General features: G+C 39.9%; 1 protein-coding gene across 6 annotated transcripts in view; it reads right to left on the bottom strand.

Annotated features, from left to right (window-relative positions):
- The window catches only part of LOC134340122 (protein TANC2-like), an 828,834-nt gene that overhangs the window by 245,934 nt on the left and 564,890 nt on the right, over positions 1 to 18,010 (bottom strand). For all 6 annotated transcript variants that reach the window (XM_063036995.1, XM_063036994.1, XM_063036997.1 and 3 more), the window contains one exon: positions 17,384 to 17,570. In XM_063036995.1, coding sequence (XP_062893065.1) covers positions 17,384 to 17,570 — 187 coding nt within the window. The remainder of the gene's footprint in view (positions 1 to 17,383; positions 17,571 to 18,010) is intronic.

Genomic DNA, 18,010 nt, shown 5'->3' with positions numbered 1-18,010 from the left:
AGAACATAAAAACGGACTGTAAAAGCTTTTATAGATATGTAAAAAGGAAAAGACTGGTAAAGACAAATGTAGGTCCCCTGCAGACAGAAACGGGTGAATTGATTATGGGGAGCAAGGACATGGCAGACCAATTGAATAATTACTTTGGTTCTGTCTTCACTAAGGAGGACATAAATAATCTTCCAGAAATAGTAAGGGACAGAGAGTCCAGTGAGATGGAGGAACTGAGTGAAATACATGTTAGTAGGGAAGTGGTGTTAGGTAAATCGAAGGGATTGAAGGCAGATAAATCCCCAGGGCCAGATGGTCTGCATCCTAGAGTGCTTAAGGAAGTAGCCCAAGAAATAGTGGATGCATTAGTGATAATTTTTCAAAACTGGTTAGATTCTGGACTAGTTGCTGAGGATTGGAGGGTGGCTAATGTAACCCCACTTTTTAAAAAAGGAGGGAGAGAGAAACCGGGGAATTATAGGCCGGTTAGCCTAACGTCGGTGGTGGGGAAACTGCTGGAGTCAGTTATCAAGGATGTGATAACAGCACATTTGGAAAGCGGTGAAATGATCGGACAAAGTCAGCATGGATTTGTGAAAGGAAAATCATGTCTGACGAATCTCATAGAATTTTTTGAGGATGTAACTAGTAGAGTGGATAGGGGAGAACCAGTGGATGTGGTATACTTGGATTTTCAAAAGGCTTTTGACAAGGTCCCACACAGGAGATTAGTGTGCAAACTTAAAGCACACGGTATTGGGGGTAAGGTATTGGTGTGGGTGGAGAATTGGTTAGCAGACAGGAAGCAAAGAGTGGGAATAAATGGGACCTTTTCAGAATGGCAGGCGGTAACTAGTGGGGTACCGCAAGGCTCAGTGCTGGGACCCCAGTTGTTTACAATATATATTAATGACTTGGATGAGGGAATTAAATGCAGCATCTCCAAGTTTGCGGATGACACGAAGCTGGGTGGCAGTGTTAGCAGTGAGGAGGATGCCAAGAGGATGCAGGGTGACTTGGATAGGTTGGGTGAGTGGGCAAACTCATGGCAGATGCAATTTAATGTGGATAAATGTGAAGTTATCCACTTTGGTGGCAAAAATAGGAAAACAGATTATTATCTGAATGGTGGCCGATTAGGAAAAGGGGAGGTGCAACGAGACCTGGGTGTCATTATACACCAGTCATTGAAAGTGGGCATGCAGGTACAGCAGGCGGTGAAAAAGGCGAACGGTATGCTGGCATTTATAGCGAGAGGATTCGAGTACAGGAGCAGGGAGGTACTACTGCAGTTGTACAAGGCCTTGGTGAGACCACACCTGGAGTATTGTGTGCAGTTTTGGTCCCCTAATCTGAGGAAAGACATCTTTGCCATAGAGGGAGTACAAAGAAGGTTCACCAGATTGATTCCTGGGATGGCAGGTCTTTCATATGAAGAAAGACTGGATGAACTGGGCTTGTACTCGTTGGAATTTAGAAGATTGAGGGGGGATCTGATTGAAACGTATAAGATCCTAAAGGGATTAGACAGGCTAGATGCGGGAAGATTGTTCCCGATGTTGGGGAGGTCCAGAACGAGGGGTCACAGTTTGAGATAGAGGGGAAGCCTTTTAGGACCGAGATTAGGAAAAACTTCTTCACACAGAGAGTGGTGAATCTGTGGAATTCTCTGCCACAGCAAACTGTTGAGGCCAGTTCATTGGCTATGTTTAAGAGGGAGTTAGATATGGCCCTTGTGGCTACAGGGGTCAGGGGGTATGGAGGGAAGGCTGGGTTCTGAGTTGGATGATCAGCCATGATCATAATAAATGGCGGTGCAGGCTCGAAGGGCCGAATGGCCTACTCCTGCACCTATTTTCTACGTTTCTATGTTTATGTTTCTATAAATCTGTGTCTAGAGCTGAAGGAAATAAGGATCTAGTTCATTGTCAATTATCCTTTAGAATACTGTAATCTGCTTATCTGTAAAAGATGTCCACTGCTGTAATACAGCACAAATATAATACAGTACAAAAGACAATGATCTAGCTCATTGCACCTTCCAAGACAGAGTCGGAATAACTGTGATTCTTGCGAATATATTTCATCTGATTAGTAAAAGCATGTACAAGGCAGATAACTTCCTCTTCTTATTGACTCTATTTTCCATGTGACTTAACATGTGCAGAATTCCAATGCAGATTGCCACTTACGGAGCAGAAACATACCATTGTTACCAAGGGTCTGTTACCTGCAGTTTTCCCATGTGTGTCAATTATATTAACTCTTCAATAAAGTGACTTGTAAAAACATTAACTGGAACCCATTTTAGAGAAATACAAGAATTTTCTGAAGAGGATTCTCCAGACCTTGAATTTCTTTTCCCCTGGTTCACAGCAATGAACAATTCAGTCTATCATCTAACTATCTGCTGCTTTGTCACAGGACTTCCCTTTAAGTGACAGGCTGGATTTATATATAAAGCTCAGAACTGCTTTTAAATCAGTTCATATCATTATTTAAGAATTACTCTCGAGTAGTATAACAGGAGACAAAACAAGGAACACACACAAAATGCTGGAGGAACTCAACAGGTCAGGCAGCATATTAGAAAAGAGTAAAAAGTCGATGTTTCGGGCCAAGAGCTTTCATCAGGACTGGAGAAAAAAAGATGAGAAGTCAGAGTAAGAAGGTGGGGGAAGGGGAAGACGTAGTACAAGCTGGTAGGTGATAAGTGAAACTGGGAGGGGGGAGGGGTGATGTAAAGGGTTGGGAAGCGACTGGTGAAAAACATACGGGATGGAGAAGGCGGAATCTGATAGGAGAGGACAGAAAGCCATTGAAGAAAGGGGAGAGTGAGGTGCACCAGAGAGAGGTGATGGGCAGGTAAGGAGATAAGGTAAGAGAGGGAAGTGGTGAGGGGGGGGAGGCATTACCGGAAGTTCGAGAAATCGATGTTCATGCCATCAGGTGGAGGTTATCCAGACAGAATATAATGTACTGCTCCTCCAACCTGAGTGTGGTCTCATCAGTGGAGGAGGCCATAAACTGACATGGAGGAATGGAAAGTAGAACTAAAATGGGTGGCCACTGGGAGATCCTGCTTTTTCTGGCAGACAGAGCATAGGTGCTTGGTGAAGCAGTTTCCCAATCTACAGGAGGCCACACCAGCAGCACCGGATACAGTAGATGACCCCAACAGACTCACAGGTGAAGTGTCACCTCACCTGGAAGGACTGTTTGGGGGCCTGAATGGCAGTGAGGGAGGAGGTGCAGGGGCAGGTGTAGCACTTGTTCTGCTTGCAAGGATATATGCCAGGAGGGAAATCAGTGGGGAGGGATGAATGGACAAGGGAGTTGCTTGGAGAGCAATCCCTGCAGAAAGCAGAAAATGGTGGGGGGGGGGGAGGGAAAGACGTGGTGCTGGTGGGTCCCGTTGGGAATGGTGGAAGTTACAGGGAATTATGTGCTGGACACGAAGGCTGATGTTGTGGTAGGTGAGGACAAGAGGAACCCTATCCCTGGTGGAGTGGCAAAGAGTATGGGGCAAGGTCAGACGTGCACGAAATAGAAGAGGTGCAGGTGAGGGGAGCATTGCTGGTGGAGGAAGGGAAGCCCCTTTCTTTGAAGGAGGAGGACCTCTCATTAGTTCTGGAACGAAAAGCCTCATCTTGAGAGCAGATGCAGCAGAAACGGAGGAACTGAGAAAAGGGGATATCATTTTTACAAGTGACAGGGTGGGAAGAGATGTAATCCAGGTAGCTGTGAGGAAGTACTTTTGTAAACCAGTGATTTACAACAAGATGGTTTTAGATGAAAATTCAACAGAAAATGTTTAAGGAGGGAATTGTGGGCCAGGTGAACACAGATTTGGGTGATAAGAAGGTACACACACTTCATCAACCTACCCTGGACTGTGCTACAGCCTCCAACTAGTACTTGCTCACATCTTCCACACCATTCAACTAAGAAATAGTATTGATCATTATGCTTCTGAAGCACATGTACCACAATGAATGCTGTGCTAATCCAGAGTGCCAAATAAAAAGCTAAAAGAAAAAGTATAAAGACTTATTTAAAGTTAATTTTTTACCTTTAATTGATCAGATTAAACTTTTGTTTACTAAATGGTCACCAATTTCTTTGTCTTTGATTGGTCGGATTAAGGATATTAAGATGATTATTTTGCCCAAATTTCTATATGTATTTCAATCGATTCCAATTTTTATCCCAAAATCTTTTTTCAATAATGTTGATTCAAAAATTTCCTCATATATATGGCAGAACAAAAATCCTAGGTTAGGTAAAAGGTAATTACAGAAATCTAAAAAGGAGGGGGGGGGCTCGCCCTCCCGAATTTTAGATTTTATTATTGGGCAATTAATATTCGATATTTAAAATTTTGGTTACGAGATTTGGATGTATCTTTAAATCCACATTGGGTAAATCTTGAATCTAATTCATTACAAGGGTTTTCCTTGGGTTCAGTTTTAGGAACTTCGCTTCCTTTTACTTCTTCTAAATTGTATAAACTAATGAATAATCCAATAAACAACAGGAATTCTGCAGATGCTGGAAATTCAAGCAACATACATCAAAGTTGCTGGTGAACGCAGCAGGCCAAGCAGCATCTATAGGAAGAGGCGCAGTCGACGTTTCAGGCCGAGACCCTTCGTCAGGACTAGTCCTGACGAAGGGTCTCGGCCTGAAACGTCGACTGCACCTCTTCCTATAGATGCTGCTTGGCCTGCTGCGTTCACCAGCAACTTTGATGTATGTTGGTTGAATAATCCAATAGTTAAGCATACTTTACGTATATGGTTTCAATTTCGAAGACTTTTTGGGTTTAATCAATTTATTTTAACAAGTCCTATTATATCTAATTTCCTTTCTCAGCCTTCCATTATGGATCAAGCTTACTTTGATTGGAAAATTAAAGGTATAGTACGTTTTTGTGATTTATTTTTGGATAATTGTTTCATGTGTTTTGATCAACTTTCTAATAAATATAACTTACCCAGATCTCACTTTGTTAGATATCTCCAGCTTAGAAACTTTTTAATTACTGCTTCTCCTAATTTTCCACACTCATATCCAATGGATACTTTGGAAAAAATTTTAGATCTAAATCCCTCTCAGAAAAGTGTTGTAGCAATTATTTATAATATAATTATGAATTTATGTCCTGATGTTTCCAATAAAATTAAAGCTGATTGGGAAAGAGAACTTAAGATTATTATACCGATTGAAAAATGGGAAAAAATTCTTCAGCTGGTGAATTCATCCTCTGTATGTGCTAAACATGTGTTGATACAGTTTAAAGTAGTGCACAGGGCTCATATGTCCAAAGATAAACTATCTCGTTATTACTCTTATATTAATCCAATATGTGATAGATGTCACTCCGAGATAGCCTCTTTAACTCACGTGTTTTGGTCATGTCCTTTGTTGATAAAATATTGGAAAGATATTTTTGATATTATTTCAATGGTTTTGAATATAGACTTACAACCTCATCCAATTACTGCTATTTTTGGATTACCAATGATAGAATCAAATCATTTAACCTCTTCAGCTCGTCAGTTGATTGCATTTCTTACTTTAATGACTAGAAGATCTATTTTGCTGAATTGGAAAGAGATTAACCCTCCTACTGTATTTCACTGGTTTTCACAAACTATGTTGTGTTTGAATTTGGAAAAAATTAGAAATGTTGTTTATGACCCTTCCATTAAATTTGAAAAAACTTGGAGGCCATTCATTCAGCATTTTCATATGATGTAATTTGACCATTTCCAAACTCATTTTATTTCTCTGCACTGTTGGTTGAGAGGAACGGAGTCGTCGACACTAAGGTTTTCTTCTCCTCCATTTTTACATTGTTAGAATTGCCCAAGTCTTTTTAGTTTAGTTGACTAATTCTGTTTAGTTTAGTTTTTTTTGGGGGTGGGGTTTGTTTTTTTTTCTATTTTTTTTTCTTTTTCATGATTTTTCTCCAGTTTTTTTTTGTCCTGTATTACTCATTGTTATCCTACACGATTGGGAGTTTTGTCAATTTATACTATTTGGTCTTATAATTACTCATATTAAGTACAACAGTGTATCTCCAACTATTTGTATTATTGCTATCTTATGTTTATATGCTATGAAACTAATAAAAAGATTGAAGAAGAAAGAAAGAACCCATGAACAGTACTTTGTTATTCCCTTTTTATGTAATATTGGTTTCTGAAATTTTTAGTAAGTTATTGCACTGCTGTCACAAAGCAACAAGTGTTATATCATATGTCAGTGATAAATTTGAGAATCCACATCCCTTCACAGAATTCCAAAGATTTGCAATTCTGTGAGTGAAGACACTTCTTGCAACTATAATCCTACATCATTGACATTACACCATTTGTTCTGGACTTATCCGACAAATACCATCAACTCTGGCCCTTCTATTAATTTTATATGGGCCAATTAAATTAACCTTCATTTTACTAAACAATAGTAAATACATGTACTGTTGAATCCCTTCTCACAAGCTGACATGCTCACCCTTGAAACAATCCAGTGAATTTAGTGTCTTGTATTAAAAATCCAACAAGACTATTTCACTCGTTACCCAACTTCTTGTAAATAAATGCCAACATACCATTTATTCACTCCTACACCACCCCCAAACAGCTTACTGTACGTGCACATTAGCTTTTTCAGTGCAAGTGTACTCAGAATCCTGAGCAATATTTCTATTTTTTTATTTATTTAAAACAATAATCTGTGTTTCTGTTCTTTCAATCAAAATGAATTAACTTTATAATGTGTTCACGTATGAGGTTATATGCAACTCCCACTCCCAACAGGCTGATTTTTAACAAACATTGAAATATTTTTTTAAACAATTGAGGTTATCATGAACTATAGATTAAATTGGAGAAATAAATTACTGTACAAACCTATCCTTAATCTAACTGAATTGTGGAAATAACTCAAGCCTTCTTGTTTTATGTTTAGTATCAATTGGCAAAGACAACTTTATATCAAAACAAAAAATGCTTTTATTTTGTTAACTATACATACTGATTAAAATAATGTGTTTGTAATCTCTACAATATGATAAATGGATTTTAAAAATTGTGATGCTTTTCTCTTTTAAATAGTGAAAAATTTTAGTCATAGTTTGAAATTAGTTAACCAAGAAAAACAACTCCAAGCATTCGGTATACTGATTAAAAGGAAAATCTCATTTTATGTGGTTAGAAATAATGACTGTAATATTAAATTTGTAGAGAAGCGAGGAAGCTAATTAATAGGAAGTCTTTTACAGAAAATTATTATTGATCACAGTCCAAGTTATGCAAAGACGGAAAAAATTGTAGAATTTGTATAGGACTACTCTGCCTAATGATTAAACCAGTTCCTCCCACCGCCAAACCTTTCCCCACACATATTCAATTCCTTTTTAAAGCAAATAAATTCATATTCACCAAACTAACCAACACTGCAGTTCAAGTCCTAACTACTTATTGTCCAAAGATGTTTCTCCAGTTCCTTTTCTGAAACAATGAAATCTGTGCACTCTGGTATGAAGACTTCAGTCACAAAAGAACATTTGTTACTCTGCTTACTCCATTTTGGAGATTTTAAGTTACTCCAATTAAGGTTCAAGAAGAACCGCCCAAAATTTTCCAATTTATCCATTAAACTGTAATGAGGGAGTCATTCTGGTAAACCTCTTCTGCACTCTTCCCAAATTTGATCACCAATATTACAGGCTTGATAGATTAAAACTAACTGCACTAAAATGACAAAGGACCAGAATAAATATATGAAAGTAGGTGGGGCCTGGTGTTGACTTGTACCTCTCCAGACATCACGCCTATTCTACTATATTATGTCCAGAACTGGATGGGATAAACAGGCTTGGGAGCATTTTTACATAGGTTCAGCATTACTTCGTGGTCTTTGTGGTGTTTTGGTACTACTCACTTTATTTATAAATCCTTGGTAATCATACACAACTTTCTGTAACGTCGCATTTGGATGCAGTAGCCTCTCTGGGAGCGGGGTGGGGGAGGCAACAAAAGGTGTTTATTTTTTCTTTTTTTAAAAGTCTTTTTTTACGATCACAGTACAATACTGGACATTAGAACTTCAGATACTGCAGGTCTACCCCATCGGTGAGCTGCTGTTGGTGGAGGAGCTGGACCTGGTGCAGACCGTGTTACTGCCTGCTACAGGCAGGCAATAGAATTGATGCGAGAAGGCGGTATACACTCTAACAGCAAGTGATTTTCTTGATTGTTCCACTTACGCAAGACACTGTTGGAATTTAATAATGTAAAATGCTGCAAGTCCTTTTTCCTCGTTTATTAGTGAAACAGATGGTGGGGGAGCTGTGTGGCCTTGGCTGTAGTGAGGACTAAGCCTCAAGCCGCAGGCTTGCCTGTTGCGGCAATCCAGGAGAGTAGACGCCCGAGGCAGAGTAGCCGGCGTCCATTCTGGGTTGATGGCTGGCCTCTACGATTGGTGCTGCTCTCCAGTCTTCAATCGGTGGAATGACAAACTAGATCATATATGTGTGTGCGTGCATACATTTGTCTGCAGACTGCTGAGAACTACTTGGGCTATATATATTTTTTGTGTGACTGTAGGTTTACTTGTTATTTTAGTTGTGCTCCATGTGCCATGTGTTGTGTATGACTGTTGGTCCTTTGCTGTGCACATTGGCCCCGGAGTAACACTATTTCATTTGTCTGTATTCATGGGTATCCACGTATGGTTGAATGGCAATTAAACTTAAACCTGATTGTACTGTTATCTGGACAAACAAAGGTTTGTGCACAAACGCGGCCAGGTCTTCCACTTGTTATACCCCCTTTAAATTATATTAATTTGCAAAGGTGCTCTTCTCATTCAGTGAAATTGAATTTAATTCATCATTCCGTGCACTCTTGTAGTCTATCTTCCTTACTGCTTACATCATAACATAATTTTGCCTTGGTCATCAGTAGAAAAATCAATAGCCCTGTCAGAACATCAGTGTATGTTTTCTATGAGTCTGAAAAACAGTCATCTATCTCAACCACAAGAAAAAGTCTGCAGATGCTGGAAATCCAAAACAACACACACAAGATACTGGAGGAACTTGGCAGGCCAGACAGTATTTGTGGAAAAGAGTACAGTCAACGTTTCGAGCCGAGACCCTCCATCATTTTGTGTGTGTTGCATCCATCTCAACCTATTATTTTCTACTTTTTTGGTGAACTTTGATTTTAAAAAATTACCTGTGTAAGCCATTCAGAATGTTAATCACACATTAACAACTACACTAATCACTGAGCTTTTGCCTCATCAAATAGCTCAACACTACATTCCCTGGACCCTTAACAATGAAGATTTAGAATTGAGGTGAATTGTTCTGGATGTTCCTGTTGGAACTGTCAGTGTTCACACATTCCAACCAGAGCAAATTCTGGATATATGCTAACATTGCATTTGTCACCACATTCTGCCATTAGACTCCAAGTGGAGACCAGACAGCCATGTACTGGGGTACTCACATCTCTGGTCCTATCTCAGGCTGTTAGAGATACTGTACATAATAGGCCCTTCAGGCCCTTTGAGCTGCACTGTCCAGCAAATGCCCAATTTAATCCTAAACTAATCACAGGACAATTTACCATGACCAGCTAACCTACCAACCGGTACATCCTTTGACCGTAGGAGAAAAGTGGAGCACCCAGAGAAAATCCATGCATTCCATGGGGAGGACGTACAGACCCCTTACAGATGACTTCGGGATTGAAGTCCCTACTCCAACGACCCGAGCTATAATAGCATCACGCTAACCGCTATGCTATGCTTTCAATGATTTGGGTGATGTTACAGAGCTAAGTAGCAGAGTGAGGAAGATTCAGTGAGGCTCTAAGGAAATACAGACAGGTTAATTGAATGGCCATTGACATACTAGATGGAATATGATGTGGAACAGTGTTTCTTTTTAAATGGTAAGAAATAGAAAGGTGTTGGTGTTTAAAGAGATCTGGATATCCTCAATTACAAATTATCGAAAGTTAACATGCATGTACAGGAATCAAACAGGAAGGCAAGTGGTGTGCTAGCATTTATTGCAAAAGGGATTGACCTGTAAGCATCTTGCTCCAACTGCATGGGTTCCTGATGAGATTGTATATGGAATGTTTTGTACAGGTTGACGATTCAGGCTGAGACCCTTCATCAGGGCCGGAAAGGAAGTGGGAGGGGAAAGAGGACAAGCTAGAAGGTGAGAGGTGAAGCCAGGTGGATGGGGAGGAGGGATGAAGTAAAAAGCTGGGAAATGCTAAGTGGAAAAGCTAAAGGGCTGAAGAAGGAGGAAATTGATAGGAGAGGAGAGTGGACCATGGGAGAAGGGGAAAGAGGAGGGGCACCAGGGAGAGGTGATAGGCAGGTGAGGAGAACAGGTATGAGGCCAGAATGGGAAACAGGAGAAGTGGGAAGAAGGAGCAAAAAAAATTACCAGAAGCAGAAACTTATGTCAACCATAAACTGCTTTTCTTAAATCCATGTTGAGTTTGCTCAATCCTATTATTATTTTTCATTGCCTCACTACCCTTAAAATAATAGTGTAGCATTTTCCCATTACTGATGTTAGGCAAACATGTCTATAGTTTCTACTTTCTGTGTTAGTGGGGTTACATTTGCCACTTTCAAGTCTATAAGAACCATGTTTGAAAGTCTAGAGCTATCTCCGTCAAAATTCTTGGATACAGACTATTGAGTTCTGGAGATTTCACTGTTCAGTTCCATTTCACTAATATAAATTTTTTAAACCAATAATTATTTGATCTTGTACTGTCTTCCTCTAATATATCTGGAATTTTCCTTCTTTTGCCCAACAGACAAGCACATGAATTGTTTATTTCCTCTGAATCTCCTTATTCCCCAATACAACTACTCCCCCCTCAGAAGATAATGGATGCACATTACTTTTGGCTATGTTTTTATCAGACTATTTCCATGTTTCTCACTAGCCGACAGTTGCATTCCCTGTCGCATCCTTATTAATGCCTTGCTTCTCTGTTCCTTGGTGGCTACATTTACAGATGCTAAGGCCCTAAGCTCTGGTATTTTCTCCCCAAGTACATTTGCCTCTCCACCAATCATTCTCCCTTTAAGGCAACTTTGTTGGGCAAATTTTAGTTACTTGCCTTATAATATCATCTTGTGCTTGTCCATCAAGTTGCATTTGGGGATGCTCCAGTGAAGCACAATTGGGTGTTTCACCATTTTAAAGGTATATAAATTGAAGCTTTTTCTGACCACGAGATTATGCTTCATTCTAATTCGTCCCCTATCAGCTGATGTTTTGTATCATTTTTTTTCCTCTTTCTATATTTTCCTTTTATCACCTCATTTCTAAATGCTAGAAGCTACAGTACAGTATATTACATGTGATATATTATATTATCCAATAATATGAAGGAGCAGTGTTAAAATGAATTCATAAACAGGAAATCATGCTTGCATCTACTTTTTTCCTTTGAGGATGTATTGGTGGACATAGTATATCTGGATTTTCAGAATGGTTTCATTAGGACCCACACAGATCAGTAAACAAGTTTACAGCACATGGATTTCTCAGTAATATTCTAATAAGGATTCAGAATTTCTAAGCAAATTTGTACACAGTAGGAATAAACACGGTATATTTTACATGACAGGCTGTGCCTCGTGAGGTACCGCAGGAATCAGTTTTTGTGCCCCGACCCAATTATATAAAAATTACATCAACAATTTGGCTTGGGAATCAAATGTAATACTTCCAAGTTTTTTGGTAACACGAAACTTAAGTTGGAATACAAGTAGTGATAAGGAAACAGAGACTTCAAGAGGATATAGATAAGATACATCCTCAAGTGAGTGAGCAACAGGATAACAATGCGGAAAACATATCAACAGAAGAAACATAAATGCTGCAATTTTGTTTAAATAGCAAAAAATTGGGACATGGACACAAACATGTATATATGGCAGGCAGTTAGGAAGTCAAATGGCATGTCATCTTTTTCGCAAGAGGATTTGAAATCAAGAGTAAAGGCACATCAAGTCAAACTTATTGTTATTTAACTATATACCATTGAAAGAGGACAATGTTTCTCTGGACCAGGGTGTGAAGCACAGTAGTACACATAACTCACAAAAACTTAGGAAAGTAAGAATTAAATCTACAAATGAATTACGCATGATAAACAAAGAAAAGTGCATAAATTAAATATTGTAGGGTACAGTACAAATTATCCGGTGACACTTAATGCCCTAATGAAGACTGAGGGAAGAAGCTGTTTCCCATCCTGGCTGTTCTTTTACGCATCAGAGTCTCCTGCCTGATATTAGAAAGTCACAGAGAATGCTGGATGGACAGTTTGGATCCTTGATAATATTAAGGGCTGTGTATAGAGCACTCCTGATAACTGTCCCCGATGGATGGTAGGGAGACCCCTATGATCCTCTCAGCTGTTCTCACAGTCCTATGGTCCGATGCTCTGCTACTCCCGTACCAGACGGAGATGCAGCTTGTCAGGACGCTCTCAATGGCGCTCCTGTAAAACGCAGTTAAGATGGAGGGGGGCCTCACTTGCCTCAATCTTCTCAGGAAGTGGAGGCGCTGCTGTGCCTTCTCATTCAGGGAGGTGATATTGAGGGCCTAGGTGAGGTTGTCCATAATGTGAGCTCCCAGGAAGTTGGTGCACTTAATTCTCTCTACAGAGGATCCATGTATGTGCAGAGGGGGATGGTTCATCTGCACCTTCCTAATCATTTCCTTGGTCTTCTCCACATTCAGACTTAGGATGTCGTTCTCACACCAGTCCACCGGCTGCTCCACTTCCTCTCTGTACTCCAACTCATCATTATTGTTGATGAGGCTTTCTACAACTTTGCCTTCGTAAGACCACATCTGCAACACTGTGTACAAATTAGGTCACTTCTGCTAAGAAAAAAGGAACACGCACAACATGCTATAGGATATGTTTGAAAGAGGGCAGCAAAAATTCACCCAGTCAGTTCCAGGGATGACAGGTCTGGCTATGTACTGGAGGACTATAGATGTTTAGTGACTGATTATGTTCAACCCAGAATTGATAGATTTCTGGATATTAAAGGAAGAATGGATACCAGACCTAGGCCAAATGAGGCATTGATTTGGTTGAATGGCAGAGGAGTGCCAAGGACCAAATTCCAAATTTCAACTCCTGCTCCTATTTCTTACATCTTACAAAAATAAATTAGCAAGATCAAATAGTGGAAGACACTCGATGGCCCAAATGGCCTAATTCTATGTCAGTCTCAATCTGTCTCAATTGTTCTTTCTATTCACATGAAAAATATGTTTATGTCCATACAGAATACATAAATGCTGCATCAGAAGAGTCTGAAACATTTATGTTATGTCAAATACACTATATATCTATGCCCCAACCTCTTATATTTTCATGAATCTGGTAAAAATATCAAATGGATATCCTTTCCTCTTTTAAATACTCAACAGACTAATGCCTTTGGCTTGTAGCTGAGACTGCAACAAGGTTACTGACAACATAGTAATTAAATAAAAAGACACCAAATTACAACTAATTAAATCCAGTAGGGATGCAGGATTAGGCGGTATGTTATAACTGCATTACATGGGAGATAGTGGACCCTATTGTACTTCCTGGTGACCACATTTGCAGCAAGCATGGAAGCTGGTGGTTCCCATTGTAGTCGCATCAGCAATCAAGGAAATTAGGCTCAAAGTTGGTGACCTGGAATCTGAGTTTCAAACACTGCGACACATCGGGGAGGGTGTGGGGATGGGGAGTTAACTGGATACTATTTTAGGGGGCAGTCACACCCATCAGATTAACTACTTCAGATTCGGTCTATGGCCTTGGACAAAAGGGGGTGACTCTGAGTGAGGCAGATACGGGGATCCAAGAGGTAATGTTGGAGGAGTTCAGCCCTTGTGATTGTCCAACAGGTCTGAGATTCTTCCCACAAGTCATCAAAGACTTCTTCAAAAGGCAGTGCCTCCTGAAGGTGGCATCCATCATTAAGGATCTTCACCCACCCAGGACATGCCCTTTTCTTATTACAACTATCAGATACTAGGTATAGGAGTCTCAGTGTTTTAGGAACATCTTCTTCCCCACTGTCATCAGGTTTCTGTTGCAAGGATCAAAAATCTTGAAGACTGTGTTGATGGCCTGGCGTCTGGGTTTGGGACATCACAGCTGACCTGAATTCGGAGTGGGAGGGGAAAGAGCCAGTTGTTGTGGTCCATGTGGGTACCAATGAGGTAGGTAGAACAAGGAAGGAGGTTCTGCTGAGACAATTTAAATAGTTAGGCACTAAATTAAAAAGCAAAACCAAAAGGCGATAATCTCTGGATTGTTACCTCAGCCACATGCAAATTTGCATAAGGTTAGTACTATTAGGGAATTAAACATGTAGCTCAAAGATTAGTGTAGGAGAAGTGGGTATGTACTTGTGGGACACTGGCTCTAGTATTTGGGAAAGCAGGAACTGAATCAATGGTATGGGCTACACATGAACCATTCTGGAACAGAGTCTTGGTAAATTGCACAACTGGGGCTCTAGATAGTAGGGGAGTGGGTTCAACAGATCAGAAAAGTATGGATGAAGTAACAGGGAAGGAGAGTGCAGGAGAGGTAACTGAAGAATCTTGAATAAAAAAAAGACAAAGTTTAGAAAAAGATAAGAACTTAACTTCAGGTGATATGTAGACAAATTTGAGAAGAGGGGATGCTGCTATAGGACTGAAGTGTTATACTTGAACACAAACAATATTCAAAACAAGGTAGATGAGCTTATCACGCAGTTAAAAATTGGCAGGTACGGTTCTGTGGGCATCACAGAGTCGTGACTGGATGAATATCATCGCTGGGTGCCGATAGGATACACATCCTATTGTGAAGACAGTCAGGTTGGTAATGTGACTCTGTTGCCAAAGAATGAAATCAAATCAAATCATCAGCAGGAAGCGGTACAAGGTGAGAAGATGTAGAATCCTTGTGGGTAAAGTTAAGAAACTGCAAGCATAAAAAGAGCCTGATGGGGTTACATACAGGCTCCAAATAGCAGCCAGGATATGGAATATAAATTACACCCGGAGACAGGAAAGGCACATAAGAAAGCCAATGTTATAGTGGTGGTGGGGTTAGAGATACAGTACGTCTCTACTAAAGGAGGTGTAAGGTGCTCCTTCCCTCCACTAGCCTGCAGGTCACCCTTGGGCAAGGTGTTGCATCTGCATAGTCCCCTGATCAGGGTCACGTGAAGCCATGGGAGCAGGTGGTGGGTGGTCACATGAGCAGCTGGTGTATATCACAAGTCCTGGTTATGCAACCACTGATGCCAGGCAATCTCTGAACAGTATTGATAATGGCTGGGGTCACCTGTCTTGTAAAGACACTGCTCAGAAGAAGGCATTGGCAAACTACTTCAGTAGAAAAATTTGTCAAGAACAATCATGGTCATAGAAAGACCATGATCGCCCACGTCATACAAGAAGGCACACAATGATGATGATGAATGTTATAGTGGTCACGGGGAAGCTTCAAGATGCATTTGGCACTGGATTCCAAGAGAAGGAATTAGTAGAATGCCTACAATATGTCTTTTCAGAGCATCTTATGGTTGACAGGGCACGAGGGAAAAGGCAATTCTGGAATTAGGTTTCTGCAACGAATGAGATTAGATTAGGGACTTTAAGGTTAGGAAACCAGAAGTGGCTGTAATCATATGATAAATTATTTGAGAGGGAGAAGCTGAAATCAGATGTGTCAGTATTACAGTTGTGTAAAGGTCCTCTGACCCAGTCCACCGATTCAAAGCAATCTCCTGCAACACGGGGGATTCAATATGCATTTCTTTAGCCATAGGGTGGTGAATCTGTGGAAGTCGTTGCCACAGGTGGCTGAGAAGGCTAAGTCATCGGTATATTTAAAGTGGAGGTTGTTAAGTTCTTCATTAATAAGAGTGTCAAAGGTCACGAAAAGACAGGAAAATGGGGTTGAGAGTGAAAAATAAATCAGCCATGATTAAATGGCTAAGCAGACTCCATGGGCCAAAAGTTCAAAGTTCAAAATAAATTTATTATCAAAGTACTATATGTGTATGTCACCATGTACTACCTTGAGATGCATTTTCTTGTAGGCATTCACAGTAGAACAGAGAAATAGAATGGAATCAATGAAAAGCTACACACAATCAAAGACTGGCAAAAATCAGTCAGCATGAATCAGCTAAGAGTTGAGGTGAGTGAAGTTATCCATGCAAGTTGAAGAGCCTGATGGTTGAAGGGTTAAAAACTGTTCCTGAACCTGGTGGTGTGGGACCTAAGGCTCCTCTACTTCCTTCCCAATGGCAGCAGTGAGAAGAGAACATAGTGCAGATGGTGGATGGATGCTGCTTTCTTGTGGTAGTGTTCCTTGTACATGTGCTCAATGTCTAGATTTTGCCTGTGATGGACTGGGTTGTGTCCACCACTTTTGTTGTCTTTTCCTTTCATGGGTATTAGTGTTTCAACACCAGACCATGATGCAACCAGTCAGGATATTCTCCACTGTCCATCTATAGAAGTTATTCAAAATTTTAGCTGACATGCCGAATCTACTCAAACTTCTAAGACAGTAAAGCTGTTGCTGTGCCTTCCTAGTGATGGCATTTACATGTTGGTCCCAAGATAGATCCTCTGATATGATAACCCCAAAGAATTTAAAGTTACCGACCCTCTCCACCTCCAATCCCCTAATGAGACCTCCAGTTTCTTCCTCCTGCAGTCAATAGTCAAGCTCTTCAGTTTTGCTGGTGTTGACTAAGGTTTATGCCATGATTGTGGCATTTTGAAAAGAATCAAACCTTCCAAGTTGAAATGGTTGAAGTGATTGAAGTGATGCAAAATAACTGAACTCCCAAGTACAATCAAAACATAAAAAATAAAACATTTTGGGATTAGTGTAAAAAGAGCAGTTACTGTGGAAATGACAAATTTCTATGCAGGCCACTTGAATGTGTGCATGATAATCTGGTTCAATGCTTCACTTTACCAACCACAGTAAACATTCTGCACATGTACACTTACTGACATTATTAAAGCCAGAATGCCATGAATGTATTATTGACAATTAAAGAGTAAACATTGTTTATCACAACTTCATCAATTTATATAACTAAAGTAAATTAGTAATAGACCAATTATCCAAAGTATGATTTTACTAGCTAACATAGTAAATACTAGGTTGTCTTGCTATCTTAGTGTAGACATTATTATTTTAAATATAGCTTGAGTATACATTACTCTCATATTTATAAAGGAGGTAAATGCTGAAGAATTAACACAGAGATTCACTTTAGAAGAACTCACCAATAATACCACTGTCCCTGCTCTCCAGTGTGGAAGTTGGGCTGGTGACAGTTCCATAAGAGCAATCTTTAACATTTGCAGAAGTACTAACAGGTGGTAGTGTAGAACAGGGACTGTTAGCAGGTGGCGATGCAGTACTGCTGGTCAAGGTAGAGCAGGGACTGATTCTCTGAGTCTCAGCAGAAGTCTGCAAACATGAAAGAGGAACGAGAAAATGTTTGATCAATTAAAGAAAATATTTTGAGAAATGTAACTTTTTTAACTTGCCAAAACTTCTAGTTCACAATCTCTGGAAAAAAGTACACATGACATAAATTGGCAGTTTTTTTCCAAAGTGAGTGTGAAAAATCTTTATCACTTTCTAGAGCCCTTATTCTTAAAGTAAGCTTTAATGAAAGTTTCAGATATAATTTGGTCTTCTTGATTAGCTGAGCCTAGGAAGACAATGTGTTGTTGTTATGAAAATAATATGGAGTATTTAAGGCTTTGAGCCATCATTGAACTTTCAAAGGAAGGAAACTCTGTAATATGGCTGAACAGCTTCGAAATTCTCAGCATCAACACAAATCCATTTGTCATAAAAGTGTCTAATGAACCTAGGACCCACAAAGCAGCAGGTCACAGGCT

Source organism: Mobula hypostoma, chromosome X1 (genome assembly GCF_963921235.1).
Source record: "Mobula hypostoma chromosome X1, sMobHyp1.1, whole genome shotgun sequence".
Taxonomy (NCBI): domain Eukaryota; kingdom Metazoa; phylum Chordata; class Chondrichthyes; order Myliobatiformes; family Myliobatidae; genus Mobula; species Mobula hypostoma.
Note: the sequence above shows the minus strand (reverse complement) of the source record. Positions and strands in the feature narration are given on the sequence as shown.